This window comes from Pseudorca crassidens, chromosome X, assembly GCF_039906515.1.
Source record: "Pseudorca crassidens isolate mPseCra1 chromosome X, mPseCra1.hap1, whole genome shotgun sequence".
Lineage (NCBI taxonomy): Eukaryota > Metazoa > Chordata > Mammalia > Artiodactyla > Delphinidae > Pseudorca > Pseudorca crassidens.
The window spans coordinates 114,030,765-114,050,554 of record NC_090317.1 but is presented as its reverse complement, the minus strand read 5'-3'; the positions used below and the strand labels follow the sequence as shown (position 1 = coordinate 114,050,554).

Below are 19,790 nucleotides of genomic sequence, written 5' to 3'. Positions count from 1 at the left end.
ATCATTTTGCTACAAGACTCATGATGATATTGAGAGCCTACTGAGTTGGCAGAATATCCTGAAAGACTCAGATATCCAATCAGCACACTTTTCAGAGGGGATCATCTACACACAGCAGCGTGCCTCTTTATCTTAAGCAACCTATTAGGACTTGCCACACACGTGTCCTCTCTTCAACTGCAAGTTTAAACTATCTTCAGAAGTCTCCCTTTGCGTAAACTTTCTGTGAATACAGTGTTGCTCTGCATAAAACGGTTTTTTGGTCAAAATAGGGCTGAGTCCCAGGAGATATTTTACGGAGGCATCCCCGCAAAAAACACTGATGTTTGCCAGGGGACCCTCCTCACTCTGAAAGGAAAATGCTTGTTACACTTTCTCCTTCCCTGCATCTGTTTCCATTCTCCAAGAAATCTTACCTAGATGGCATCTTTTAGGATGGCAGAAGCACCCACCACTTAAGAAATCTATCAGGCTTATTGAGATCAGGATAGTATAAAGTGACGATAAACACACTATGCTACGTACCACCCTAAATTGCAGCCACCCAACTTTCCTATGCATGATCCTGCTGTACATGAAACCACGTACAATGATTTCATGGTTGACATAGAACAGTTTAGATTTAAGATATATGAATGAAAATAGTTTGTTGTTTCTGAGGCAGAAAATGGTGGTGTGATTATTGAAAGCTAAGGTTTGACATACTTGTGAGACCAGAGAATACCCTTGTTTCTAACCTTTTCAAACCAAATAAGCTTTTCCTTTGGGTCCACACTCCTTCCACACCATGATCGATCCCTCTGGCATCTCTGAGCAATACTGAGCCAAGAGACGGACTCCAAATGTAACAGATGATAGAAATCCCCTGCCCCCAAGCAGGAATACTTCATTTATTTGACCAAGGAGTGTAATCCCTGTGAAGGAATGCCCTTGTCCCTTCCAACTGAACAATAATCAGAAAGACATTGGTTAGGTAGGAGCTGTCCACTTAAAATGTAGTAATGGATATTTGACCCTAAGAAAATAGAGGTGCAGTCAGACATTAACCTACAGGCTGTTCATCTCACTGCTATTTACAAAAGTAAGAATTTTAAAAACCTAAATGTCCAGCAATATGGTACAAGTTGAAGTTTCAGCCATATGACAGAATTCTACGCAGCCATTAAAATGTCTTATAGCAATATGAATTGACTATGAGAAAATGTTCATAATCTATTTAATGGGAAAAATGTTTATCAAAGAGAATGTTTATTATAACCCTCTATTTTAGAAAAAGGCAGTGTATAAACATTGTACACGCACTACCAAAGCCCTCCTGCCAAAGCCCACCAGGAACATGCCAATAATCGAACAAGTTGGCTTTATTTTTCATTGCAGCCAGGGAGAACACGCACCATGGAGAACTGAGGGGCGTCTCAATAAGAAGGTGTTAGAGAAGACTTATCATAGGATTTGGGCTCGTGTTAATGATTTGGGGTAAGGTTTAAAGCAGTGGGGCTTGCTCTGGTTTGGATGCTCTCGGGAAGCAGGCATAGTTTTATGATTGTGTCTTACTAAATCTTCACCTGGAGGGAGAGAGACTAGAGCAAGGCTAAAGCTGTCATTTGTTGTTCAACACACCACAAGAGTCACTCATATTAGCCAGGGGAGGAACATGTTTGGTCATTTTTGTGGTTTGGACAAGGTTCCTGTTTTGTCTGTGTTCAGACATGATTATGGAGTGTTCCTAATTTTGTCTGGATCCATCACAGTTACAGAGTGACCTTATCTGCCATTAGTGTTTCGGGAATGGTTTTTGCTCAACAGGAGAACACCAAAGCTTCGTTGTGAGCAGGTCCTAGCAACCCCAAGTCCCAGCAGATTATACCAGGCCAGCTTCTGCATGGCAGGGACTGGCAGGGACTGACTTTCTTTTTCACACACACACACACATATTCAGTCAGAGAGAACTAGGATTGTAACAAATATCATTTACTGTTTGTGATATTCCAGGCACCGTTTTAAGTGCCCTACATTTTTAACCTATTTAACCTTCACGGCAACTCTATGTAGTAAGTACAATCGATATTCCCATTTTCCAGGAGAGAAAAGTATGGCATAAAGAGGTTAAGTTACTTACCCAACAAAAGTAGTAGAGCAAGGATTTAACTTAGTGGCTATAGACCAATAGCCTTAACCTCTACATTATGTTGTCTATGTGTACAATAAATTATTAATAGAGGTTACCTTTGAAAGGTGGTGAAAGTACAGGAATACAGGTGTCTTTCTCTTTCTTTTTCTTGTTCTTATTTTCTAAATTTTCTACAAGTAATATGTATTAATTTTTAACCAGAAAAAGGAATAATTTACAAATGTACTCATGGAAGCTCTGTACCCAAGCCAAGGTCATCGTCCTAATGCAAACCCAAGTCTTTGGTGGTGGCAATGCTCCCCTGAATGTCTGAATCAAAAGAGAAGACAAATCAAATCGGGAGGAGGCAACGCCCTCCCTGCGCGCGCGCTCTCTTTCTCTTAACTCCAACTCAATTTAGACAATTTCCGCATTAAAAAGTGGCAGGAAGACCCACTCTCAGGCCGGTCCGTGTGTCTGAATTAAAGCCGGTAGGGTATGTTCCCCCCAGTATACCGAAGAACAATTAGGAACCGAGTTGGGAGGACTAGAAGCAAATGCCTCGGTCTCCAAGGTAAGGCCCTTTCCTCGTGGGAGAAAACACCCCCACCGGCCCGGTGAGCACTGCTGCGTTTGTCCCGCTCTAGGACTCAGCCCAGGCACTGAGAGCGGGGATGCCAGCTCTTCAGCCCGCGTGAAGGCTTATAGTAAAAGGCCGAAAATTCTAGGGACGGGAGGGAACCATCTGGAGGGACAAAGACTTCAGAATGCAAAGAGCTTTGCCGAAATGTTAAAGGCTCCCCAGCAGACCTGTCGGCTGGTTTCCCTTCTCTTACTTCTGGCGCTGCGCTGGCACCAGAGCAACAGGCAACATCTTTGTTTGCTCCCCGCGCAGAGACCGACTTTAGGCCTCCTGAGAGGTGCCCACCCACCAGCTGCCGCCGGCTCGGCCGCAGAGAACGGTGCTCGCAGTAATTCCCACTGCCACCGTACCCCCCTCCCTCCGCCGGCCCTGTCCTTCTTTCCGAGTGCCCCGGCCGAGAGCCAGGCGAGGCATCCACCCTGCCATTTAGCACCTCGGCTGCGCAGTGGTGGGTGGTTTCCCAAAGCGTGTGCCCTCGCAGCCGCTCGCGCTCGAGTCGCCGCTAGCAGGGGCACAAGTCAATGAGGCTTTTCCCTCCGCGATCATCGTGAATCAGCAAAGCGCTGCAGAGCAGCGGCGTCTCCGCGAGCAGAAATTAAGATGACGGGGGAAGGGCACAAGTGGAGTGTTGCAGGGGAATTTCGAGCCCCTCCCGGGAACGGCAGTTCTGAGGGGGTGGGGGGGGAGCGCTGTCGGCTGGAAGCTGCTGGTGAACCAGAGGGAGCCTTTGGAAACAGAGAGCGGTGTGGGGAACAGCGAGGTGGAGCTCAGAAAGTGGACGAGAGTACGGCTGGGCAGAAGGACCTAGGGAGCGCAGGCAGAGCTGAGCGGGTGCGCCCCCGGGGTGGGCAGCGCAGCAGTTGCAGGTGTTGCTGAGGGAATATAGGACGGAGGGTCTGGTGTGGGGAAAGGGAGAAGAGGAACCAAGAAAGGAGGATTTCCTGGCCCACGACTTCCTGTTTCTGACGTGCAAGTTCCCAAGTTCAGTTTGAGAAGTGGAGGGCCGCTTGGCATTGGGGAATCTGGGCTGGGAACGTTAGGGAAATACCCCCCTTAGTCGCGGTCTCCCATCCATCTCCCTCTCCCTCTTCTCCTCCTCTCTTCCTCTCCCTATCCCGTCTTCCTTCAGCTTTGATTAATATGCATGCCCATGCTCAGTAGTGCGGGCCACACTCCAGGGACCGCGCCTCCAGTCACCGCCGCCTCTCGCTTGACCCTTGGCACTAAAAAGCTAAGCAGGAGCGACCGGAGGCGTGGGATGGGAAGGCCGAGCGCTCAAAGCGCGAAGCCTGGGGACCCCTCTCCGCGCCCCGGTCCCCACCCCCCTGGCCGGACCGAGCGCCCCAGCGGCCCAGACTCCGAGATCCCGCTTCGGTCTGCGTTGCAACGGATGGACCCCGGGGATTGGAGCGCGCAACAAACCGCGCTAAATTGTACCTGTGCGTGGCCGTTCCCGCCGCCGCCGCAGGTCTATCCCGGGCCCGAAGCCGGCGCCCGCCTTCTCGGGGAATTCTCTGGAGGGGGTGTGCGAGGGGAGCCACAGTGGCTGCCTTCTAGCTCACGGCTGGCGCGCACAAGCACACGCCCAACTTTGCCGAGCCGTCGGCGCCCCCCGGGTTCCCCCGCGCCCCCTGCGGCTCGGCACTCTCGGAGACCACATCTCTCCAGGTCTGAGATAAGGTGTCCCCCGCTCCTACACTCGCCCATTTGAGGAGGAGAGGGCGGAGTGGAGGAGAGAAGGAGAGTAACGCTACAGACTCCCTAACCAGCTGTTCACAAACACTCTATGCCCGCAGGGGCGCCCGCTCCAGCCCCGCCGCACCAGGTCCCCCAGACCCGCCAGTGACGACAGAGAGAGGAGGAGGAGGAGGAGGAAGAGGAGGAGGAGAAGGAGGAGGAGGAGGAGGCGGCGGCGGCGTCAGTGCGGAGAGGCGGGAGTCCGGGAGCAACAGAGCCCTGGCGACCGGCGGCTCCACCGACCGACCATCATTATCAGCACTTTTATTACCGGGGGACGGTGTGGGGAGGTTGAGGGGCGCGCGGCAGAACTGTCCAACCCACTCTGGAGTGCCCCTAATTGAGAGCGAGAAGACTCTCCAGAGGCGCCTTTGGAGTGGACGTGCCCCAGACGCACAACCGGACTCTGTGGTCCCGCGGAAGCTGCAATGTTGGGGATATTTTAAATGGCTCTTACTTGAGAGGAGGCGTGATTTCCACGTTCGAGCGTCTTCGCTCCCCACCCCCTCTCCACACCAGCCAGTGCGCGCCACCACCTGAGCCTGGCGAGAGAGCCTGGGCGCACGCAGTCTTCAGCCTCTTCCTTTCCGCCTCTGGGGGGATTCGGCTCTGAGCGGGTCCGCCCGACGCCCCCCGGGAAAACTCTTTACTTTTTGTTTGGAAAATCGGGGCCATTTCTTTATTCATCTCTGGGTCTCCCGGGAGGAGGACAGGGGAGGGGAGAGCGTGCGCGGCGGGCCGGGCCGGGGGAGGGGAGTGCGGGGAGGGGAGGGGACTGGGTGTAGCCTGGAATTCTCCGTCCTCGTGCTCCTAGGCTGGCGCGCAGAAGCTCCCCGCGATAGCGCCGCCGCCACTCCCCGCGCCACCCCGTCGTTGGCCTCGGGGGTCGGGTGAGTGGGGTCATGACGCGCCGCGGGGGCTGCCCCGGGCACCTCCGGCGCTGAGCCGGGACGCTGCCCCGCCGCTCCGAGCCCCTCTGGCGGGGAGGCGGCGGGGGGTGGGGAGGGCGCACGGGGTAGGGCGGGGTGGGGGCGGCGCGGAGGCCGCCAAGCTGGGGGGCTCTCAGGGCCGGCGCGGCCGCGGGCAGGAGGGCGTGTCTCCGGCCCGAGGGGACCCTCCCGAAGCGCGGCGCGGGACTCCCCGATGGTGGTGCCGCGGCTCCGGGAGAGCACCGGGTCTCGCCTCCGCCGCCGCCGCCGCCGTCGCCGCCGCCGCGGGCGCCGCCACCGCCGCCGCCGCCGCCGCCGCCGCCCGAGCCCGCGCCGAGCGTGCGCCTCGCCCTCCTCCCGCGCCCGCTCTGCTCTAGGATGCTGCGGCAGGTTCTGCACAGGGGCTTGAGGACGTGTTTCTCCCGGCTCGGCCACTTCATTGCCAGTCACCCTGTCTTCTTCGCCTCGGCGCCGGTGCTCATCTCCATCCTGCTCGGCGCCAGCTTCAGCCGCTACCAGGTCGAGGAGAGCGTGGAGCACCTGCTGGCGCCCCAGCACAGCCTCGCCAAGATCGAGCGCAACCTCGTCAACAGCCTCTTCCCGGTCAACCGCTCCAAGCACCGGCTCTACTCGGACCTGCAGACCCCTGGGCGCTACGGCCGGGTCATCGTCACCTCCTTCCAGAAAGCCAACATGCTGGACCAGCATCACACCGACCTGATCTTAAAGGTGAGAGGGGGGCGGGCACGGGCAGCCTCTGCGGGCGCCGCTGCCGCGGTTGGGCTGGCTGAGCGCGGGGGTCCGGGCTGAGAGCGCCTCCTCTCCCATCCCAGGCGACTGCCGCAGGGGCTCTGCTGCACCGCGCGCCCCTCGAAGGCCGCCCGGAGCCTCCCAGCCTCCCGGGCGCGGAGCGTCCGGGTCCGGGCCCGGCCCTGCCCTGGCCGCCGTCGCCGCCACGCCGGCAGCCGCTGCAACAGTTGGGGCGGCGGCGGCTACGGTGCTGTGGTCGGTGCGCTTGTTTTGGTTGCAGTGGTCTTGGGGGCGGGGAGGCTTTGGGGTAACTGGGCCAGAAGGAACCGAACTAGAGAAGACATTCTAGAAAGTCCTGCTACTTGAAAACAAAATACCATCTTGGGGGGATTCAGAAACCCCTCTCTCCTGTCCTCATTTCTTCTCCCTTCCTCTGACCCCGGAGTGTTTTGGAAAAGGCTGCTCGGAGGGGCTGTGAACGGGATGGTAAAGAAAATGCCTCCCATCCACCAGAAAGAAGTGTGGTCCTGGAGAGAGGACAGGGGCTGCCCTGCTGCCCTCTTCCCCGGGCGAGGTAGCCATCTCTGACTTCTAGGGTGAGAGAGAACGTTTGTAATTCGCAGTTGTTTCATCTTTCACAGTAGCTCCTCTCCTTTGAAATGCAAAAAGTTCTTTGGGAAATGAGGGATTCGACTGATGCACTTTCATTTGGGTGTATTTGGGCGTGAGGGTGAGGGGCAGAGCCAGAAGGGTGAGGACAGAAGCCAGGCTGTGTGGCCCTGAGAAGAGCACAGGAAACCGAGCAGCTGGTTACAGGGTGACACTCAAAGAAACAGGGTGTGCTGTCAGCCTGAGGTGGGAATTTGATGTAAAAAGTGAGGTTAATGGTGATAACTTTCAGGAAGTTCCTAAGAAAAGCAGAGGAGTGAGGACTAGAGTTGGAAAAGTGGAGACCTTGGGAGAGAAAAGCAGAAATAGGTGAGAATGTTCCATCCAAGCCCTGGTGGGGATTCTGGGTCTTGTTTACTTAAGGTACTCCTCTGGGGAGGGCAGACAGGAGCCAGTCCCAGCTGGAGCCCTGGGGCGGAGGGATGGAAGGTGCTGGTTTTGTGTGGGTCTCTGGTCCAGATCCAGGATTGGAGGCTGGTTAGATTTCTAGTCTACTTATCCCATCGGGAGTCAGCCAGTGAACCTGGGGGACTCTTTCCTTCTCTTTTACTCTACAGGTAACCCCCTAGAGACAAGCGAATTTTCCCCCCGTATTTGTTGACATGTTATCAATCAGCAATTAGTAATGAGGGGAATCTGACTAGAGACTCAGTGGAATTAGGACCTTCCCACATTGGGTGGCTCGTGGTATTTTTAATGGCACACACATCATCACACATACTCACCACAGAACCTCAGTAACATTAATCCCGAGTTGTCTTCTTTTTTCATGATTATGCTTCCAACATCGAAGTGGGTTTTTATTCCCCCGATACTTTAGTTACCGTATTTTGACACACAGATAAATACTGCTCCAAATGCTTTCCCAAGAAAACATGTAGTAGTTTCATCATAGGCTTAAGGAAACTATAATTTAGCCAGTCCTGACATTTAGAAAGCTGCCCCGTCTTTTGATAGATGATCTACTAAATGATGTTTCTCTTTTTTTGTTTTTTGTTTTTTGAGGTGATGTTTCCACTGGCTGGTTTTTGGGGGGTTTTTTTCCCCGCTAACCGTCACGCCACTCTGACGGGCAGTCACCAGTTCTGTTCACTCTCAAGGTTAATGAGACATCAACAGGCACATCAGATGTCTTTTCAACTGGACTGTTTCTCTCCTATTTGATTTTGATCTGTTCAGGACAGAAAACCGTATTAGAAGAGAAAGTGGGGACTGGAGAGCCAGGGAGGCTGGCTTTGCCTTCATATCTAAAGGACGGTGGTCTTGTGAGTGAATTGTTTTAAGAAATGGGATGTTTTTTCGTGTTCTAGGTTTCTGGGGAAGATCAAAACCAAGTGGCATAGTGGTCAGAACTCACTTCTAGCTGATGGGTCTCTGGTGAAAATGAATTCACAGAGCTTATGAAAACCCAGACTCATGAAACTGAGGGAACTGCCTTCAATTTTATATATCCATCTTTTTCTTCTTATATCCAACGCCTATATTTGGTAGGTATGGAGCTGGGGGACAGAAAAATGGACCCTCGGTAGTCATGGTACTGTAAAGTGTGGGAACAAGCACTTACTTTTTTCCTCTTTTTTTCTATTAGAGACATGAAAGATTTGTCCTTTACACAAGATGTTAGGAGTGAAAGAGTCACTGTTTCTGCCCTTACTGGTGTTATTCTGATACTTTGTTGTTGGCATCAGGGGTAGCACTGACAGTTAACATTGTACACAACACCAGCCAGCCCCTGCCTGTTTTATAACAGCGCACTGGAAGTAAAGTGGACAATGCATAACCAGGGTTTGAGGCTTTCTCGTGCCCCACGACAAAAGTGAAGGAAGTTAACTTGCAGGGCTGTGTCACTCACTCCTGGTGCTCTGGGGTTGTACCTACTCAATGAAGGCGATCCTTCTTGCAATATTAAGTCCAGCTACTTTCTGATCAAAAATAGACTGGGAAGGGATGATGACAAAAAATGAAAATCCAGGTTGTTTTTTTCAAAAACATAATTGAGAGTATCACAGAAAAAACTAATCCACCCTTGACAGCCCCAGCTGATCTGCTTTGGAGGAGCTGTCTCAAATTCATGCGAGCGGCATGACTGCCATACTCTGACCTCTGCAGCGTTAGAATCTGACCACAAACTATGAGACGGGTGACTCTCCCTAGCAATGGTTTCCTCTGAAGCCTACAGGGCAAAGATGTAATTTTGGGTGAAAGTAGGTGGGGCCTGATGGTACTGGCAAAGGATCAACCATTAATTTCTGAACCCCTTTAAATACATGTTGATCTTCGAAAGTCTTCATTTCACTAGAATATTAAATTTAACTCATTACTGTATTTTAACAAAAATCCATGCTGTTCATCTCAGAGCAAATTTCAGAGTAGTGCCTCCCGAGCTTTTATGGATATGTCTCTTCCTGATCACCTAAAGTGACGTGTAAGCAGGTCTTAGTTGATAACCGATCTGGCTGTGACCAAGTCAATACCTGATTTGTTCCATCTGTGTAAAGAACCAATTTAGCCCATTCCTTATAATAATGATATCACCTTTATAACAGCTTATAAGTTATAAGCATATAGTATGTTTAAATACATCAAACACCTAAGGGTAGGCAGGAGAAATGGTGTGATTCCATTTTACCGATGAGAAAACTGCGCCTTAGAAATTAACCGAATTATCTATGGAAAAAAAGACAAGGACAGAACCAGGACTGTGACCCAGGGTTTTGACTCCCCGCCCAGTGCTCTTTTCACTATCATTTACTGCCTCCCATATGATAAACTACTTGAATGATTTTAAATGTACATTTCTGGTATCCAAATGAGGTATATTCAACCAAAGTCTCATCCCCACCGTATACCGTTGTTCTAACAGTGGCAGTTGGATCATAAGGACATTCTCTCGACTGATGCTGCGTAATGTCAATGGAAATCCACTTACACAAACTCTACGTGCCCAAAGTAAAGCATAAGATACTTGTAATTAGCAATATACAAAGACAGAAAGATAGACTATTTTACCGGAAAAAAACCTCTGGATGATTGAATGCAGCGATTTCCTGTTTCAGTGCTGTTCACTGGCCAGGTCCAGGTGAATTCAACTCCAATGCCTCACTCACACAGTCCCTGGCACATAGTAGGCCTTCAGTAAATATCTGTCCAAGGGACGTGCCCTAGTTTGCTCAGACATTTACGTGATGGGCAAAGAAAATTCCACAGAAACTACTCTGAAATGTATTTTCACAATGACATTTTTATGTGTACAACTTTATAGGCAGATTCTAAGGCTTCTCTTTATCCAAGATACCGTTCTCCCTTTCTCTTTTTCCAAGATCACCTCTGTAGTCATATCAAAACACTTTTCAGTTTTGCAGTTGCATAGGGGCGTCCCCTTTGCATAACGTCCTCTTTTTCGGGGGGACCTCATAGGCTGTTTTATTCCAAACCAAGGGAAGGACACATACTCACTATGCAGACATTCTTCCTTTTACTGGGGAATCTCATTTTGTTCAAATATTCAGTTTCTACTTTATTTAAACTTTTCATGTTTAATTATATTAAGGAGAATTAAGTTGCAAAATGAGATTGATAGAATTTAACTTGGAATTATTTAATTCAAGCTTTCCACGAAGGGCAGCACAACAGCTAGCTCCGGGTCACAAAGACCTGATAGTTGGATCAAGATCCCAATTTTTCCAAATACCGTCTCAGCACTTTCAGTCATTATAGGAATCGCCATTACGTCTTTCTCTACAGTCTAAGGATCAGCAAATTCCAGCCTACTTTTGAGCGTAGGAGTTTTTACATTTTTTAAAGATTGTAACAAAACAAAACAAAAACAAGGAAGAATATGAGACAGAGATGGTCTAAGACTCTCAAAGCCTAAAATATTTACTCTTTGGTCCTTTACATAAAGAAGTTCCTATACTGTATTCCAAAACCCCCTTACCGGAGCAATTTCAGGAAGTTAATGCTGTTAAGTAATCTCTAAGGCAGTGGTTCTCGATCAGGGGCGACTGTGCCCTGCAGGGGACATTCAGCAATGGTTGGAGACATTTTAGCTCATCACAACCAGGGGTGAGTTGCTACTGGCATCTAGTGGGTGGAGGTCATGGATGCTCTTAAACATCCTCTGTGTGCAGGAGAGCCCCATCCAGCAAAGAATTATCTGGGCCCAAATACTGCTTGAAAGGGTTCATGTGCGTATTTCTTTTTGTTCTGCTAGGATTTTTTCATCTGCATTGATTATGTAAAATGAAAAAATGCCAAAGAGAAGTTCACATCCAAAAATCTTATAGAAGTTTGCCTGGGGACAAATACTACAAGCTGTGAGGAGATGCTCGCTTGGGCAATTGGCCAAAGACCAGATTTTCCAATGTAACCTTCCCCAAGATGCACTTATCTTGCTCTCCTAGAGCTCTGTCCTTTATGGTCTAAATCCCAATGTAGAGGAACCCAGGAAACTGAATACGGTCTAACTGCTTGAATGATAAAGCTGCTGAATTGCTGCTGCCCTTGGGACTTGTCAGAGCGCCCACTGCTGGCAGGCCTGACCCTCAGTCTGTAGCAGCCACCCACCAGGCCGGACTTCTCCTGACAGTATGTAAGACCCCACTGTGAACAGTGACCTGCCGAGGAGACAGGAGGCCGTGCTCTGTTGCCTAGTCCAGCTGCTTTGCCTTTCTGAACATAAAATGACAAACGAAGAGCTTGCATCCAAAGGACAGGGGATCAAAGACCCTTGGGTTTGGAAGGCACCTTAAAGGTCATCTCCGCAGACACTGGAATGTGCTCTTCGCATCTCAGGGTGCTTTGTCTGGTGACAGGTGCTATGATGCCTTGGGCAGTCCCGTCACTTCGATGAGTTATCCAGGTGGCATGTACTCTTAGAAAAGATTGAGGCCAGGCCTGAAAGGGCAGCATTCGTGCATCTGCTGGACCAGCCAGTTGCCTTTTGCACTTTATTTTTACACTAGGAGCAAAGTAAGGAGAGGGTGAGATCTCGTTTCATTCTCCTTGCATTTCATGGAAGGTGCATCCGAATAATCCAAGTTCAATATCATTCTAGGTTTGTCTGACTTCTAAGCACGTGTCATTTGTGTGACTAGTATCCTCCAATGCCCACTCTGTTTGTCTCATTTAGATTTGGGGAGCAATCTTTGACTTGCCCATGTAGATAAGCATTTAGAACAAACTTTGGGTAAACTGCTAATTTAAACTGAAATTTAAATATAAAGCTGTAGTGTGAGAGGAAGCCCACCTTTCTAATGACTCAGAGTATCTTGACAGATGCCGTATTAGAGTTAGAGAAGGATGATTTTTTTTTTTTTTTAACGAACACAAAGACTGAACTTCTCAGGATTCACCAGACTTACAAACCTCATCCAACAGCTGAGCATTTAACCGGTGACTTCTTGTGATAACTAAGAGAAGGAGAAGTAAGCTAAAAGAAGTTATCTGTTTCCTACCCGAGAGGTTGCAGCATCCCTTGGCGCAGGAGCTAGGGGATCTGATCAGCTCTGACTTTGTGGTATATGCCATCTGGTACCTGACTTTGGGGCTCAGTGTGAGCCCCAAGTGATACCTGAGATAGGCTTGAAGCAGACCTTTGAAGTCACCTGCTTGGTAGCACATCACAGCAAGCAGGCCTGTCTGCCGCCCTGCCTGTGCTGCTGCCACATGCCCGGAAGGCCACAGAACTTCCGAGGTATTCTGCCAGACTGATTTAATGACCAGCAGGGGAGGTGAGTAATCTCTAACCTTTAAAAGACAAGAACAAAAAGGAAAATCAACACCAGTTGTTATTTCATGTGGGAAGCTCTGAATAATATGTCGCGCCTTCAACTTCCGAAGTCATATTTTGAACAAAAGAAGGCAGTGAGGGGACAGGGAAGTTATATTTATCTTCTTGCTCTCCAGGAAATCCTCTTGAGAATATTGTTTCCGGTGTTTTGAAAGACCCCCTTTGTTAGGTCTTCTACTTTAGGTTTAACTTGTGGGCTTCAAGTCCAGTCGAGATGAGGATTTGAGTGCAGGCAGTTACCTTGGCGCGTGATATCCAAAAACATCGGTAAGGAAGTGAGGACAGGAAATAGGGAGTAGCAGGAAGCCAGCCACGGCAGTGTTCTCAAGCCAGTGTCCACTGTGGGCACCCAGGGCTCAGTCTCACTGGGGAACTCTGGGAGACACTGGATAACCTCCATCCAAGTTATCCCAACTGTGGGTGAAGGACCTGGATAATCTTCTCCCAAGTCTCCAGCCATCATTAGTTGATCCGGCTGCAGCCCGGCACAGTAAATAAATCTCTAGCAATTCCAGATGCTGTATGTGTTCCCATAATCAGAATTGTTTTTGTTGTTTTTTTGTTGTTGTTGTTGTTTTCCGGTACGCGGGCCTCTCACTGTTGTGGCCTCTCCCGTTGCGGAGCACAGGCTCCGGACGCGCAGGCTCAGCGGCCATGGCTCATGGGCCCAGCCGCTCCGTGGCATGTGGGATCCTCCCGGACCGGGGCACGAACCCGTGTCCCCTGCATTAGCAGGCGGACTCTCAACCACTGCGCCACCAGGAAAGCCCCAGAATTGTTTCTTCTTGTTGTTTTATAAAAGCCACAGGCAAAGAGCTGCAGGTGCTCACGGTGAGCGGCCTTGACATGTAGAGGTGAGTGTGAGTGGAGAGAATACAGGTGGAACCCTGAGAGCATCTGCACTAAGGGTCTTACACCCATCTAGAGACACACCTCTAGGAGCTTAGGGCCCACATTGCTAAGGGATGTTCATCCCTTCACTCAACAAGATGGCCATGACGCAGGCAAGAATGACCCAGCACAGCTGTTCAGTTATTCTTGAATTTGATAAGTAACTGCCATTTTCATTTTGGCCACTGGATGGTGCTAAAGATGGCTCCAAGCTGGACCTGGACGCCACCCGGATTTGTGGTTTTATATCAAGCCCTCACATTTGAGTGGCCTGTGTCCAGCCCCTCTTCCCTTCAGGAATACAAGAGGAGTCTGCAGGCCCCCCTTTCACAGCCCCCATCTTCACACATCTACCTGTGTTGCTCTCCCCCGCTAGAAGTGCACTCGCTGCTTACTATGAGGTCAGACTCACATGTGTCCTACTTTGTGAGGCCTTCCCGAATTCATGGCTCCCTCCCTCCCTTAAATCTATCTGGCTTGCAGTTGTACCCACATTCTTTAATGCTTAACTAGATACTGTTCTATAATTTGCTGTATTGTCATGCGATGCTTTCTCTTAAGATCATAAAGCTCTTCAAGGGCAAGACCAATGTCTTATACTCCCACATCTCTCCTAGAAACTAGTATAATGTGGAATGTACAGCAGGTGCTTAATAAATTGTTGCTGGTTGATGGCTTGTAGGATGGAAAACACGCTCTGCCTTCCCTATTCATTTATTTTGCTTGAATATAATTTTGCCGGGCAGCATGACCATGTGATTTCTTTAGATGTGTCTTCACTTCTCATCCTTGATAAATTTTGGTTTCAAACTTGATGATAAGCAATAAGCATCCATTCTGCCTTAGGATCTGTTGGTACTTACTTTATACGGGGAGAAACTCATATAAAGAAAAACCAAAACCAAACGCCTGACCACCTCTTTTGGTTCAAGTAGTTTGGAAAGGTGTAAACTGACCTCAATCTCCAGTGATCCATTCCCATTTGGGAGGGCAGAGCACTCTGCAGTTCCCAGCAAGTACCGTCAAAGTCAGCTCTCCACTACACGTGTCCTTATGTACATGAAGTAAAGTCTCAAAACACTGGCCTAACCCATACTCAAATGTAAACATGAAACACATTTTTTTTTAATCAAGGAGGAGTGGTTTTCCCAGTTGTAGCATCAGTGTTCAAGAGATCACCATTCTGATGTCATTCAGCTTCGAATTTCTCAAGAGGGAGCCCAGGGTAACAAAGACTTGTTCTAAGAGGCGAACTTAAAAAACGATGCTGGTACAAAATCAGTGTATCTCTGGTGAGTTTAACAGAAACACTAGAACTGTTCATTTCTCAGCATTAAAGGGGAGATTGCTTTGCTCATTCTTCCATGGGCTCCACGAATTTGTCAAATACCATGGCTTTGTCAATTCCTTCCAATTGTCTCAGTAAAAACCGTATCTCTGCTATACAACTAGCATAAGTGCTCAAAAAAAAAATCTTCGTAATACTCAGTACCTTAATTTTTTGAGTTTTGCACTGTTGTCTCGTTTTTATTCTGGGTTTGGTATAGCATGTAGGCAAGTGGTCATACTGAGTAAACTGACTGCTCTTAGACTCTTTATGCCCACACATCACCTGGGCATCTCGGGAAAATACAGATTCTGATTCAGCCTGGGGTGGGACCTGCAATTCTGAATTACTAACAAGCTCTCAGATGATGGTGATGTTACTGGTCAGTGGAGCACACTTTGAGTAGCAAGGCTCAGAACCTCATCTTCCTGCTTGACAGGGCTTTGCACACAAAGGAAGCATTCACTTCTTGTACAGAAGTATCTCTGGAATGAAAAGCTCTGGGAGTCTGTGGGCTCCAGTTTCAAGGTTCGCTCACAGCCCAGCATGCCAGAAAGGGATTCTCCAGCAATTTAGGTGAGCGAGTTGATAACTCTCCTCTGTCACTTAATTTACATGACTACAGTGTTTCCCTGGGAAATCTTCCCCACAAGCCCTTCAAAGGGAAGAGTGTGTCAGAATTGCCAGAGATCAGGAGAACCAGGCCAAGTGATAGTAAGGCCCCTTGAAACTGTGAAATGTAAAATTTTGCTGACTGGGGGTTTTAGTCATTTAGGTCAGTGCATTTCTTCACCTTCCCTTGTCTAAAATTTCTTTTCATAGGGTTATAAAAGAAACCTACAATTATTTAGGATCGAAGAAAATTTCTCTACCTTCCTGGTTCTCTATGCCTAAACTCTTCAAACAAAACTAACCTCAGTTTAAGTGAAGATTAGCAATTTTTCTCAAATCTGAATATGTTTTGGAATTCCCTGGGAATTTTATTAATGTTCATATTCTGATTCAATAGGTCTGAGACAGCAGGCCTGAGCTTCCGCATTTCTAACAAGCTCCCAGGGCTACTGCTGCTACTGCTGGTCTGAGAACCACACTGACTAGATCAGTGGATTGGTGGACCCGAAGAACCTTTGCATAATATATCCTGACTAATTAATGCCATTTAACTGCCTCCATACTCTAAAGCAGTGGTTCTCCACCTTGAGTAGGTATCCCCTGGAGGGCCTGTCTGAACACAGATTTCAGATCTCACCCCCAGAATTTCCAATTCTGTCGGTCTGGGGTGGGGCCTGAGAATGTGCATTTCAAACAGGTTCCCAAGGTGATGCTGTTCCTGCTGGTCTAGGGACCAAACTTTGAGAACCACTGCTATAAAGCATCCTAGTAATTAGCTGCCAGGACTAACTCTAAAAGTGCAGTTTCTCTCTCTCTGTAGAAACCTGGACAACAGATACAGCAGGGTGAAAAAGTTATTTGTTCAGCCGTTAATTTTGAATGATGCTGTCATTCAAAGGAGACTACATAAGCCTGAACCTTTAAGTTTGCGGTTTAAGGCAAGCATATTGGACAGAGGGCCCTGCCCCTGCTGCCTGTCTCCAGGAGCTGGACTTTAGGAGAAGGGGGCTGAGTAGAAGAAAGGACGCTCAGAGATGAGGGGGGGAGAGAGATAACCCCCCCACTCCACACACATGCAGTGTGGATGTTGTTACTACCATCAGTGTGATTACCAAAGCTTCCTTCCTTCCAAAGACTTCCCACACAGGGTCACCTGCCATTTGCCTTTGCAGAAACATCGTTTACATCAGACCAGAAGGCACAGCAGGTACAAATAGGAGCGACATGTTGTGTTTCTGAGACAAGGACCCAGCTCTGGTTGCCAGAGGTGAAGTGTCCATGGGGGGGACCCTGGTAGCTAATGTTCAGTTTCAACTACTGACCGACGTCAGTTCTGTTAGAGAGAGGTAAAGTAGAACTGGAGTGAAGTTCAGTAAGTACTGATTTTGGCATAGTGGAATTAGCATTGTTTCAGAGCCCCAAAGTTCTGTGTTTGAGGCTGTGAACCATCAAAGTGTCTGTGATAAAAGTCATTTATCCTCTCTGGGGTCTTCATTTCCTCACCCATAAAATGCGATCAGCAATATCATCGTCATGGTGTTGGAAGACAGAAGGAGATATAACGTGTGTAAACAAACTTTGTAAAGTGCAGCACGCCTAAAGCCACACAAACCTCCCAATATCTGCACTGAACGCACACGTGTTTGTCTGGGGCAAGAGAACAACCTCCTGGGGATTCCCAGGGGAGAAGACTAACCACCTTAGTCACTCAGTTGACACATTCCAAATCACCGTCTCCTTTTATAAAAAGTATCTGTACAGTCTGTGACTACCTTTTACTAACCAGAAGCTTTGTTGACATGGCCTCGTACTCCCAGATGATGTAATATTACATCAGTCTATATTTTTACTTTGAATTACTCAAGGAGAATTTTAAAATAGCATATCTGATCACCCATCGTCTACACTTCTAAAGCCTTAGACCTACACTGTCCAATTCAAAAGCCACTAGCCACATGTGGCTATCTGATTTAAATTTAAATTAATTAAAATAAATTCATTTCCTCACTTGCACTAGCCACTTTTCAGGTGCTCGGTAGCCCACATGTTCCTGTAATGGACAGGACAGATAACATTTTCATCATCAGAAAAGTTCTATCCGACAACACTGCTTTTCACAAAGAAATCACTGATGCATCATACAGCTTAACTAATAAGCAGAGGAATCAAGATGGAAACACACACCTGGCTTCTAAAGCATCAGTAAAAAATTAACTCCACCACATTGCCCCCAAGAAATACAGAAATAGATGAGCAAGGCGTGGCCCCTGGTGCCAGATGGCCCTGAAGTAGTATTTCAATCAGTAACAGAGTAAGGAGGAGCTTTCGGTTTCAGCTTCGACATGTAAAGAGCTTGGAAGTTGTCATCCCCATCCTTACAACAGGAAAAACCTAGACGAACTGAAAATCAATGATTTTTCTCGAGCACATCAGAGAACTGAGGTCACAGGGCAAAGTGCTATCCGCAAATCCATAAAGGCATGGAAACAATCTGCTGACCTGGAGCGCGTGTCTCTGGTAGAAACACTTAAATGGTAATCTTGACGTACTGCTGGCAGGGAGTGGAAGAAAAGTAATCCTCCTGAAATTCACCTAGTCTTCTCCATAAGGAAGGGCTACTCTCCAGGGAAAAAGACTTTTGCCAGAGCACAATTCTGAAACTTTATCCTAGGTTCCTCCTTCCCACTGGAGCCCCCTTTAGCTTTTGTCTCACGTAAGTTGGGGATGCAGAGTCCACAGGTGTCAGGGCTTCAAGGAAACAGATTAGGAGTGCAGCAGCCAGGAAAGGGAGTAGGAGGCAGGGGAAGAAAACTATACCACTGGAGAAATATCTGTGAAGGTCATAGCCCCAAGGCACAGGCCCACTTAAAGACTGAGATTTCTTCAAAAGATTATATACCATTTACCCTCCCATCACCTTACCACCACACCAACAGGGCTCCAATATAATAATAGTGGATTATAGCTGAAGAGCTGTAAGACACAGACTCTCTCTGAGGAGGAGTACTTAGGAAAGACAAAGTTAAGAGGAGAGACAAAAAGAATGACAATAGAGAAATTTGAAGCTTCTGGTACCTATAGCCACAACAAACATTAAATACATCCAAAGTCCTAGATTAACATAAGTCCTTACTATAAAATTCTATTTACCTCAGTTCCTACTAACTGATACAACATGTCCAGCTTTGGGGAAAAAATTACAAGGCATGCAAAAAAGAAAAAAATATATAGTCTGAAGAGACAAAAGAAGCATGAGAACCATACTCAGATATGACACAGATGTCAGCATTATCACACAAGAAATCTAAAGTAACTATCATTAATATGTTGTTGACTTTAATGGAAAAAGTGTAGGCAACATCAAGAACAGATAGATAATGTTAGCAGAGAGATGGAAACTCTCCAGATAAATCAAAAGGAAATGCTAGAAATCAAAACTTGTAGCAGAAATGAAGAATGGTTTTGATGGGCCATCATCAGTACACTCAACACAACCCAGGAAAGAATCAGTGAGATTAAATACCGGATGAAAGAAACTTCACATATTGAAACACAAAGAGACAAAAGAGTGAAAACACCCCAGAACATCCACGAATTGTGGGACAATATCAAAATAACATACACGTAATTAAAATGTCAGGAGAAGAGAGGATGCAACAGAAGAAATGTTTGAAATAATAATGGCCAAGAATTTTCTAAAATTAATGATAGACACCAAACTACAGATCCAGGTATCTCAGAGAACACCAAAGAGGACGAGTATCCATAAAAGCACACTTAGGCATATCATATTCAAACTACAGAAAACCAAAGACAGAGGAAATCTTGAAAGAAGACAGGGGATTGGGGTGGGGGAACACCTTACATATAGAAACAAAGATAAGAACTACATTAGACTTCTTATCAAAAACCACACAAGCAGGAATAGTGGAATGAAATGTTTAATGAGTTGAAAGGAAAAAAACTCAGCAACCTGAAATTCTATAATTCCACAAAATTATGCTTCAAAGTGAAGGAGATACAAAAACTTTCTCAGACCAAAAAAAAAAAAAAAAAAAACTGACGGAATTCATTGCCTGCAGACCTGTTCTGCAAGAAATTCTCTTCAGCAGAAGGAAAATTACATAGATCAAAAACTCCGATCTATATAAAGAACAGTGTTAGAGAAGGAATAAATGAAGGTAAAGTAAAATCTTTTTAGCTTTCTTATTCTTAATTGATCAAAAGATAACTTTAAAGCAATAATAGTAACAATATATTGACTGACTATAACATATGGATAAGTAGAATGAATGTCAGCCATGTCACTAGGGACAGGAACTGGAACTACT

At 47.5% G+C, this 19,790-nt stretch overlaps 1 protein-coding gene across 1 annotated transcript in view; it reads left to right on the top strand.

The window, feature by feature from the left end:
* Positions 1–5,738: 5,738 nt before the first annotated feature.
* The window catches only part of PTCHD1 (patched domain containing 1), a 55,576-nt gene continuing 41,524 nt past the window's right edge, over positions 5,739–19,790 (top strand). The window contains exon 1 of the mRNA XM_067724654.1: positions 5,739–6,148. Within this exon, the coding sequence (XP_067580755.1) occupies positions 5,798–6,148 (351 nt within the window). The 5' untranslated portion in view covers positions 5,739–5,797. The remainder of the gene's footprint in view (positions 6,149–19,790) is intronic.